The sequence below is a fragment of the Penaeus vannamei genome, chromosome 9, assembly GCF_042767895.1.
Source record: "Penaeus vannamei isolate JL-2024 chromosome 9, ASM4276789v1, whole genome shotgun sequence".
Lineage (NCBI taxonomy): Eukaryota > Metazoa > Arthropoda > Malacostraca > Decapoda > Penaeidae > Penaeus > Penaeus vannamei.
Genome location: NC_091557.1, coordinates 41,621,138 through 41,633,637, shown reverse-complemented (window position 1 = coordinate 41,633,637; position 12,500 = coordinate 41,621,138). Strand labels below are relative to the sequence as shown.

Sequence of the window (12,500 nt, the reverse complement as noted above, 5' to 3'; positions counted from 1 at the left end):
CCTTCGCTTCTTCTTCCTCCTCTTCCTCCTCCTCTTTCTTTCTCTTCCTCCTCCTCCTCTTTCTCCTTTCCACGAGTGCTATTGCTGCTAATACTTCTATTTGTCCTCTGCTTCCTCCTCCTACCTTAACTCTTCCTCCTCCTCCTTCATACACTTCTTCCTTCTCCCTCCTACACTACTACTGCTGCTGATAGAACTCTTCCTCCATCTCCTCCTATCACTACCACTACTACACCTTCCTCCTTCCTCCTCCTCCTCCTCTTCATCCTACATCTCTTCTTCCTCTACCTCCTCCTCATTTTTTCCTTTCTCATATTTCTTCCTCTTCTTCCTCATTTTCCCTTCCCTCTAACATTTCTTCTTTTCCTCCTCCTCATATTTCTCCTCCCTCCTCATATTTCTCCTCCCTCCTCCATTTCTTCTCCATTCTTCTTTCTCATCCCTCCTACACCTCTTCTTCCTCCTCATTCTTATCCTCCCTCTTGCAATTTTTTCTCCTTTTTCCTACATTTCTTCTCCCTCCTCCTTTTCCCCTTTCCTCATACATCTCTCTTTATTCCTTCCCTCCTTTTCCTCCTTCTCCTCCTTCTGCTAATACTACATTTACTTCTACAGCAACTACAACTACTACTGCTACTAGTAATACTACTACAACTACTACTACTGCTGCTAATACTACTACTACTACAATTACTACTACTAATACTATTACTACTGATACAACTACTACAAGTAATAGTAGTAGTACTACTACTGCTGTTGCTGCTACTACTACTTCTACAACAACTACTACTACTAGTACTACTCCTACAACAACAACAACTACTACTACTACAGCAACTACTACTACTACTGCTACTATTGCTGCTGCTGCTACCACTGCTACTACTACTACAACTACAACTACTACTATTAGTACTACTGCCACTACTACTACCATTACTGCTGTTGCTATTACTTTTCCTCTTCCTCCTGCTCCTCCTCCTCTTTCGCAGCTGATTTCATGTGTCAGACTATCCGCAAAAAGTTAACACGTCATCGGTATGTAATATTTACACGTTATATTTAACCGGAAATTTAAACGATAAAAAAACGGATATTCATCAGGGCCGCCTTGGACGAAGCAAGCCCCGGGGGACCGTGATTGCATGTCCCTTAATCAAGAATATGTGCCCCTTATTCAAGAATATGTGCCCCTTATTCAAGAATATGTGCCCCTTATTCAAGAATATGTGCCCCTTATTCAAGAATATGTGCCCCTTATTCAAGAATATGTGCCCCTTATTCAAGAATATGTGCCCCTTATTCAAGAATATGTGCCCCTTATTCAAGAATATGTGCCCCTTATTCAAGAATATGTGCCCCTTATTCAAGTATATGTGCCCCTTATTCAAGAATATGTGCCCTTAATCAAGAATATGTGCCCTTTGATCAAGAGTATGTGCCCTTTATTCAAGAATATGTGCCCCTTATTCAAGAATATGTGCCTCTATTTAAAAATATGTGCCCTTTATTCAAGAATGGTTCTCCTTTATACAAGAGTTACTCATTTGAAGGCTCTATTCGTCATATTTAGATCCGACACCATGAATAAATCACTTAAATAACCTCAATTCATCCGCGTAACTGAAACGTTCACATACAGAGAAAGCAGAGAGAAAATCATCACATTTTATGAAGAAAAAAAAATCTGCTTATATGTACGACCCAGTAATCTCAATCTTGTTCCTAAAATGTCGTAAAAAGATAGGGAATAATGTGTATATATATATACATATATATATATATATATATATATATATATATATATATATATATATATATATATATATAATCGATGGAAGAGTAAAATTTCGGTCTTTAAGGGTCTGTCTCTCCTGCCCCTCCGCCACTGCCATTGCTGGCTGCCCTGTCGTTTGTCATTTGTCATTTGTCATTTTCCTTCGCTGCCAAACATGTTAATAGCTTGATTTGATTGCATTTGTAAGATGAAATTTCTTCTGTATCTATTCATTCGTTGTTGATGAATATGGACTGTAAATAAGCCACACCCCGGGAAAAAAAGAAAAAAAAAAACACTCAATTTCGTAGCGTCTTATCTACCCAATGTTTCCCGTTCTCTCTCCGTCGCGGGTTACACCACGTAAACCACTCTTATTTACGGCCACTTTCCACGCCGTAGGGGATCCTCCGGGACCTCCTTCACCTCCCGACATCCTTCCTTACCTCCCACTTGTCCCCAACATCCTCGTCAGGGTCGTCAGCGCTCGTTCAGGGATCCTTCGGGACGGCGGCCTGGCGCGAGGAGGACGCGGGTGCCTCGCTGACGGCACCTCATTCACTGACAAAGAGAGGCATGAATGTCCCATCTCGCGGCGCCGAAGCTCGAAACCGGACGACGTCAACGCCACATCCTCGAAGGGAATGTCGCGCGACCTGCACCCGAAAACACCCTCGCCACGCTTGAGGCTCCCGACGACTGCGAAAACGAAATAAAAATACGAAACTCGAGAACTACAAAAAAAAAAAAACAATGATGATAACAGAAATGGAAACGATAATGAATATGGAAACTTGAGTGAATGGAAACGTAGAATATATGAATAGGGGAAAAAACAGAGTAATGATGCTATGGAAAATAGATATCAAAGAAAACAGCATCTGAAAGCAAAATAGAAATGTCTTTATTACAAAGAAGAAAATCTGAAAACAAAATAAAATGACGCAAACGAAGACATTGATATGATTTCCAGGAAATGGAATGATAAAATAAAGCACACAAAAGACGTAGCATAACAAAAGATAGCCACAAATACAACATATAGGACAATACCCCATGGCATAAGAAATTCATGCTCGTTCGTAATAACATGCAGTACGTAGCTGTAACATCCTAAGCTTATAGATAAGAATCACGAATTCCTTTTTTTTGTTGATGCTGAAAAAATGTTTATTTTTTTCTTTTTTTTTCTTTTCTTGTAGACGAGACATTATCACTTTTCCTTACAGCGCTGCCATATAACATTTATTTCTAAAATGCGTTTTCTATTGGCATTTTTTCTGTTTACATTTGAATACAACCGCTTATCGCACGCAATTGCTAACCCCTCCTAAACAGTCTCAAATTAATCCCCATATTAATCGCAAAATCTCCATTTTCGAACCGTATCACCCAACGATATAAGAATACTTAAACATCTCACAAAAAATCCGAAAAAAGCCGTTAACACTGACTTTTTTTTCACTCTCTCTGAAGACTCATTTATCTCGTGACTTCCTCTCATGAAGATAAGGTTTCTCCACATTTCCCGTTTCTCCTCACAGCTTTCAACGCGCGAGCTCTCCACGTTACGTCGAACTGAAGTAAAATATGGCGCGTTTATAAATCTCAATTTTGCTATTCTCGCTCTTCTCGTCTATGTGCTTATTACTGTTTGGTGCGACAGTTAGCGTTCTTGTCTAGTAATCTCGCTGACCTGCGTTCGATCCTGCGCGCTGCCAGTGGATGGTAACTCCGGCCATTCCTTGCACACGGGGAGTTTACAAGCAAATAAGGGGATTTAAGAGCAAGTGAGGGGATTCAGAGGCAAATAAAGGGATTTAGAAGCAAATAAGGGGATTAAGAAGCAACCAAGGGGATTTCGGAACAAATAAGGGGATTTAGAAGCAAATAAGAGGATTTCGAAGTAGATAAGGGGAACAAATAAGAGGATTTAGAAGCAAATTAAGGGATTTAGAAGCAAAGAATGGGATTTCGGGACAAATAAGAGGATTTAGAAGCAAATAAGGGGAGTGAGAATCAAACAAAGGGATTTCGGAACAAATAAAGGGATTTAGAAGCAAATAAAACAGACAGCGCCACAGCAAGAGAATATCCATTGTCACAAATGGAATTAAAACTAAATCTTTCCATCTCGAAAATCTACTTCATATTATTACTCTTCTGCTTCGTTATCACTACCATTATCACTGTTATTGTAATTATCATCACCATTCGTCTTATTTTCAAACATATCCTCACTTTAACTCTATGTTTTTTTTTTAAAGATTTTGCAAGATGCAATACAGGCTGAACAGAGAGATATATGCCTTTAATTTTCGACTCTTTAGGGGCTGTCATGAATATGAAAATGGTTACAATGTTGATTATTTTAATTAAGTGATGACGAGAGAGGGAGATATAAATAATATATATATATATAATCATATGATTATATATGAATGATGATTATTATATATATACAATTATATATATAATTATATATATAATCATATATTATTATATGATTATATATATAATCATATGATTATATATATAATTATATATATTATATATATAATTATATATAGATGATTATATATATAATCATATGATTATATATGAATGATGATTATTTCAATAATTAGACTTATTGGTTATCGTGATAATGATAGTAATGATCATCGTTTTGATGAATAGAGTGATGACTTTTAAGGAATAGGGATGATGATGATGATGATGATTATAATGATGAGAAGATAATGATGCTATGATGATGATGACGATTATAATGATGAAAAGATAATGATGCAATTATGATAATGACGATTATAATGATGAGAAGATAATGATGCTATGATGATAATGACGATTATAATGAAAAGATGATGATGCTTTGATGATAATGACGATTATAATGAGAAGATAATGATGCTATGATGATAATGACGATTATAATGATGAGAAGATGATGATGCTATGATGATAATGACGATTATAATGGTGAAAAGATAATGATGCTATGATGATAATGACGATTATAATGGTGAGAAGATAATGATGCTATGATGATAATGACGATTATAATGGTGAGAAGATAATGATGCTATGATGATAATGACGATTATAATGGTGAGAAGATAATGATGCTATGATGATAATGACGATTATAATGGTGAGAAGATAATGATGCTATGATGATAATGACGATTATAATGGTGAGAAGATAATGATGCTATGATGATAATGATGATTATAATGATGAGAAGATAATGATGCTATGATGATAATGACGATTATAATGGTGAGAAGATAATGATGCTATGATGATAATGACGATTATAATGGTGAGAAGATGATGATGCTATGATGGTAATGATGATTATAATGATGAGAAGATGATGATGCTATGATGATAAAGACGATTATAATGATGAGAAGATAATGATGCTATGATGATAATGACGATTATAATGATGAGAAGATAATGATGCTATGATGATAATGACAATGATGAGGTTGATGGTGACGATGCTATTAGTCGAAGAGTGGTGATTACATTGATGATGTTAATGATGATGATGATGATGATGATTACTTATACTAATAGTAATGAAGGTAATGATGATGATGATGATGAGAATAAAAGCAATGGGAATAAAAGATGTTAGGATGATAGTAATGACAATGATGATGACAAAGGTATAATAATAAGAAATATAATCATTATGATAATGATAACAGTGATAATAATAACAATGACGATGATACTTATAATGATGATAATGATGATTTATTAAGATGAAAATGATGATAGTAATGAAATGAATAATGGTACTGATGATAAGGATAATAAAATGATGATGATGATTATAACACTAACAACAGTAATAATAGTAGTAATGATAACAATAATAATGATGATGCTAACGATAGTAATACTGACAGTAATAATAACGATAACAATGGAAATAATAATGATAATAACAATGAATACTATAATGACGATAATCATTATGATAATGATTACTAGTATCATAATCCTTTTAATAATCAATATCATTTTTTTATCATACTGTAATGGTACTAAATATTATAATGCTATGAATAGTAATAATGATAATGATAACAATGATAAACATAATGACAAAAAATATTAAGGACTACAATAAAAATAAAATGATAATGACAATAATGATAATAACAACAATAATAGTCCTAATAATAATGATAATATACTTATTGGTTATTATGATAATAATGATGATATTGATGGTAATGATAATAATAATAGTAATAATAATAATGATAATAATAATGAAGAGAATGAGATAATGTTGATAGTGATGATAATGATGATGATGATGGTAATAATAATAATAATGATAATAATAATGAAAATGATAATAATAATAATAATAATAATAATGATAATGATAATAATAATAACAATAATAGTATCAGGATGATAATGATTATAATGATAAAAAATAATAATAATGCTAATAATAGTAATAATAGTAATAATAATAATATTATTATTTTTATTATTATTATTATAACAATAATAATCATAGTAATGATAATAATAATGATAATGATGATAGGAATGAAGTTGATGATAACAATGATAATAACAACAGCATCAGCAACAATAATAATAATAATGATAATAATAATAATAGTAATAATGATAATAACTATGATGAAAATAATAACAATAATGATAATTTTGATAATAACAATAATAATATTAACAATTACATTACTACTAATAATAATGATAATGTCGATAGTGAATAAACACAGAAATAGTAATCATAATAATAATAATGATGATGATAATAACGAAAATAATAAAACTGGAACAATAAAGATGAGAATGATAACTATAATAACAATAATAGTAACAGCGGCGCCAGTGATGATAAAAATGGATAATTATGAGATAAAAGTGATAATCTAACCTAACATGAAAATCTCGTTGTGTGTATAAACTGACCGAATTTTTTTTATTTTATTTTATTTATTTTTTTTTTTTATTCTCCCGATGAAAAAATAACATATATATATATATATATATATATATATATATATATATATATTTATGTATTTATTTATATACACACACACAATTTATTTATTTTATTTTTTTACTCATTATTCATTTACTGTTTATTTATTTATTCCTTTATTGTGTGTGTGTGAGAGAGAGAGAGCGGAGGTGATAAAGGTGAAGATAATAATAATAATAGTTACCCCTACTACCAATTGCCAATGCAATAGGGGTAACTAATGCAAACATTTAAAAAATCAACAAAATTTAATGGATTCTAAGTTAAACTATCTTCATAACTTCATATCCTGAAAACCAACGAACAAAGTAACTAACACGACCAAAGACTTATAATGATAATGATAATGATAATATTGATAACAATAATACTGTTGATGATGATGATAAGAATAATGATGATAAAAATAATGATAACAAAGTGATATTAATTATAACAATAATAGCAGCAATGAGTATAATGATAATGATGACAATAAAAATAATTATAGTAATGATAACAATAAATGAAATAAGAATAATAACTATGATGATAATGACACTAATAATATCATAAATAATCATACGGTTATTAGAAGTTAAACTGATGATAATTATAATGATAAAACTAATTTCAGTTCTTTTAATAATAGTAATGATAATTAAGACTAAAACGGCGTGAGGGACCCTGCTCGAGGCTAGGAAGAGTAAGCATTTAAAGTAACGGTTTTCCTTTTCTAATTAAAAGTCCTATCACTTCCGAGCGAATTCCTGACGTAATATCCAGTCATCATCACAACAGGAACAACAATGACATGAACAACAAGAACAATCAAAGAAAAAAAATGAATAAATAAAAGTAAAAGATAATTTCCTTTTCCACATCTCCCCCCCCCACACACACACAACAACAACACTAACTGCAAGAACAAAGAAACAAGCAAAGTAAAAAAAAAAAAAAAAAAAAAAAAAAATCTCATTTTCTATCCCCCCCCCAAAAAAAAGGACAAAATTGATGAAATATTTAATTCCAGCCAATCTACCTAACCAGCCCAAGAGACAAACACTGCACCATCATAAGGAAGAAACAAAAAAACAATAGATGGCGTTGGAACAGGTCGACTCACTCAACCCTGTCGCAAACAAGCAAGTCTGAACTGTTACTGTAGTCACGTGTCAGCTGATGAGGTTAATCCCATTCTGGATATATCGATTATCAGCTGGTCTGGCCTCATTATCATATTTGTGTTTTTACCATTGTCATTTGCTGTTTATGATTCCGTTATCATCCTCATCCTCAGTATTGTTTTCATTATTCTTGTTATGTTTGTTTTGTTGTTATTAATAGCATTTGTGCTTTTGTTATCACTTTGTTATCGGTATCATTGCTGTTGATATTATCTCTGTCTTTATTGTTGTCACTGTTATTGCGATTGTCATTTTCATCATCAGCAGCATAATAATTACTTTTACAGTATTATATGCATTGCATATCAATTTCAAATCATTATTGCCATGATTGTACAAGCAATTGCACAAGTACATACACGCATAGAAACACAGATATATCTATTTCGTTATCTATACTTTTTTTTCTCTCTCTTTTGTATATGTAAATGTTGTGTGTGTGTGTGTGTGTAAAAATACACACATGTTTGTGTGTGTTTGTATATATATATATATATATATATATATATATATATATATATATATATACACACACACACACACACACACACACACACACACACACACACACACACACACACACACACACACACACACACACACACACACACACACATATATGTGTATGTGTGTGTGTCTGTGCATATATATATATATATATATATATATATATATATATATATATATATATATATATATATATATATATATATATATATATATATATACATTTCGTGAAAATTTTGATATTCATCATTATAAAAGGAAAATGAGTACAAGCAAAGCATTTATCTTGATTCATCACAAGGTACAGTTAGTCGGTCGAAAAGCAACCGCGAAATAGAAAGGAAAGAACCTCAACTGATTAGACAGTCAAGACGATTAAATTAATCATCCATATACATCCAACAGACGGAAAACAAGTAATGAAAAGTAGAAAAAAAAAAGAATTTAACGCCTTCTTCAGTCAGAGTCGCTCAAGGAACATCAGCTGGCGACCACAACCCACCCAACTTTGGTGCTCGCGCGTTCACCTTCCAGCGCGGTTTGTTTACATCGTCGCCATGGTTACCGAGGTTCACCCGACTTCCGCTAGAGGGACTAAATATTTCTGGTGGTTTCGGATGACTCAGTTATCATGGCTCTTTTTGACCTCTATTGACACCGGTCTTAAGGCTGATCGTGCTGCGACTGAATGAAATGCACGTAGAGTTGTAGAGAAATCAGCTGTTGCAGAATGATGGGATGTGTTACCGGCAGTTAGACAACAGTTCTCGTGAAGATCGCCTGAAAATTGTTGTGTACAAGTGAAGTGTGGAAATTTATTAGTTAACTTATATACAAAGGTAAGTTTTATTGTGCGTTTAATCATCTTTGACATTATGCATAATTTTGCTTTTTAAAAATAGGCTCATCCGTTTTAAGTATAATTATAGTGCATCTCACGCATACAGAAGTCACAAACACAAATTAGTAAGCAGGAAAAAATATTTGATGCATAAATAACAAGTCGTTTATACATATATGATATACATATATATGTATCGTGTACATACAGACGTGTATGTGTATATGTGTGTATGTATATACATACATACATACATATATATATATATGTATATATATATGTATATTTATATTTATATATATATATGTATATATATATATATATATATATATATATATATATATATATATATATATATATATATATATATATATATATATATATCAAGCGCGCGCGCGCGCACACACACGCACGCACGCACACACACACACACACACACACACACACACACACACACACACACACACACACACACACACACACACACACACACACACACACGTATCCCTACAGTTGCTGCTGAAAGCTCTGTACCCAATCACTTCCATATAAGAGCATCCTCAAGCGTGCAGAGGTACATTCTTTTATAATTTCCGTCGAGAAAATGTCTGCCTGGCATAAAGATCTCAAAACCATCCACCTTGAAAGCCACTGGATGTCAGTTCAGCTCAGGTTAGGTTAGGATAGATCAGCTGATCTCAAAAGGCTCAAGACAAAATTCTCATTCTTTTCGAGTAAATTTTTCTCGATCACGCACGCACGCACGCACGCACGCACGCACGCACGCACGCACGCACACACGCACACACGCACACACACACACACACACACACACACACACACACACACACACACACACACACACACACACACACACACACACACACACACACAGTTGGATACATATCCATATACATACATGCATGAAAGTGAAAAGCACAATGGAAAGAAAAAATGTGCAGTGTATATAGGCCTACGAGGAAGAAACTGTAGAATTAAATGAGATAGAGAAGGCAATGTGAAATATCAGGGCTATGTATTAATGTATTCATGAGTTATTTATGCATGACCTTTTTCATGAACGTGTCGACCGAACTGACTGAATCTGGATCTTTAAAGGTCGCACGTTTCTTAGAATTTGATTTACAGTAAGTCGAAAGCAGGTTAATTAAACTGAAAGGGATTCGCATGCTTATATCACTTGTTTACTGTTCTGTCTCTCTGCTTATACTTTTTTTTCCTTCTCTCTCTCTCTCGCTCTCTCTCTCTCTCTCTCTCTCTCTCTCTCTCTCTCTCTCTCTCTCTCTCTCTCTCTCTCTCTCTCTCTCTCTCTCTCTCTCTCACACACACACACACACTGAGCGCGTAAGATTCGACTCGTGACTCGAAACCGTAAATGAAACAGAGGGTGCGAATAACCCGGAAAATAAAACGTAAAATAGCTCAAATACCCATGTCGAGGGCCGGAATGAGACCGTGATCGCATGCATAGGATGTTCGTCTTTCGTGACACATTCCAGCGTAATGTTGGATGGAGCATTCTTATGATGGTGCCTTAGGTTTCGAATCATGTGATCAAAGCATGCGGCACACGAGGTTCGAAAACTTCAGGCCGCGCTTACGTTTGATTTTAATGGTTATTCCTGTTATTATCGTTGCTGTTTATTGGTGTTTATGGAAGTTCGTACCTTGTTCTTTATTTATTTCGTCCGTTGATTTGTTTTGAGTCAAAATTAGCGAAATGTGATTGAGAACCACTTCTAAAAATAGAATGTTTGTTCCTCTCCTTGTCTCGTATATATCGAGTCCAGTAATACTCCACCAGTTTTCGTGGCTTTTCATGTCCATATATAAACCGGGTATTACAAAATCCAATATACTATTTTATGTTTATGCAGGAAAATCATAGGGAATTAATGAAGATTCATGGTTTTGGGGCTGCAAGTTCACCCGGGAGTATGTAGTGAATAAGCCAATATTGACCCGAAACTTCTGAAGCATTTTTTTTCCTTTTTTTCTTCTTTTTTATTTTACTAATTTGGTTTTGTCGGTTTATAAGGATTGCGAAGGCGATAATAGCTAACGTGAAAGTCGTCTATTTAGCTTTAATTTGTCTCAGAATCTGCAATTCATACATGATGTGACCTAAACGTATTATTTTTATTATTTTTATTATTATTTTACTATTTCATACGCATACGAGACGGGATCATGGCAAAAATGCCTATTAAGATAATGAATCTCATGCTCATATCTTCGAATATTACATATATATGATGATAATTTCTATTTGTTTTTCACTAGATTAAGCAATTCTTTGGACAGATTGTACCATTGTCGAAAATCAACGACGATGAATTTTCTTATATTTCAACTACGCTGATGTAGGCCTATCTTAGGTTTATATTTGAAAAAATAGGTTTAATAATACGCTACAAACGACCTTATCTCGTAAATTATTATTAGTGTTAGTAATATCGTTGTTATTTTTATTATTGTTGCTGTTGTTGTTGATATTATTGTTATTATTATCATTAGTAGTAGTATTTCTATTATTATTATTATTATTATTTTTATTACCACTACTAGTAGTAGTAGTAGTAATACCATCATTGTCATTATTAGCAACATCATTCTAATTCTTATTTGTTTTTCATTGTATTTATTTTGTTATTATTGTTATTATTATTATTATTATTATTATTATTATTATTATTATTATTATTATTGTTGTTGTTGTTGTTGTTGTTGTTGTTGTTGTTATCATCATCATCATCATCATTAACATTATTATTTTCATCATTATTATCATCATTATTATCATTATTATTATCATCATTATTATTATTATTATTATTATTATTATTAGTAGTAGTAGTAGTATCATTATCATAATAATCATTATTATCATCATCATTATTATTATTATCATCATTACTATCATTATTATCATCATCATTATTATTATTATCATTATTATCATTATTATTATTTCCAACGAATTTTCGGGTCTTCTTCCTTCTTCCACCTCCTTCATCCACCTCCTTCATCCACCTCCTTCACACGACCTCCTTCATCCACCTCCTTCACACGACCTCCTTTATCCACCTCCTTCATCCACCTCCTTCATCCGCCTCCTTCATCCACCTCCT

General features: G+C 32.9%; 2 protein-coding genes across 3 annotated transcripts in view; one reads left to right on the top strand and one right to left on the bottom strand.

Annotated features, from left to right (window-relative positions):
- The window catches only part of LOC113800506 (tyrosine-protein phosphatase 10D), a 34,660-nt gene extending 32,134 nt beyond the window's left edge, over nucleotides 1–2,526 (bottom strand). Inside the window, exon 1 of one of the 2 annotated variants that reach the window (XM_070125771.1) lies at nucleotides 2,227–2,526. In XM_070125771.1, the coding sequence (XP_069981872.1) occupies nucleotides 2,227–2,369 (143 nt within the window). In that variant the 5' untranslated portion in view covers nucleotides 2,370–2,526. The remainder of the gene's footprint in view (nucleotides 1–2,226) is intronic. The other variant, XM_070125772.1, reaches the window with a different exon arrangement.
- Nucleotides 2,527–9,096: 6,570 nt separating this feature from the next.
- Nucleotides 9,097–12,500, top strand: part of eys (eyes shut) — an 82,240-nt gene continuing 78,836 nt past the window's right edge. The window contains exon 1 of the mRNA XM_070125770.1: nucleotides 9,097–9,346. The gene's annotated coding sequence lies outside the window, so the exon portion shown is untranslated. The remainder of the gene's footprint in view (nucleotides 9,347–12,500) is intronic.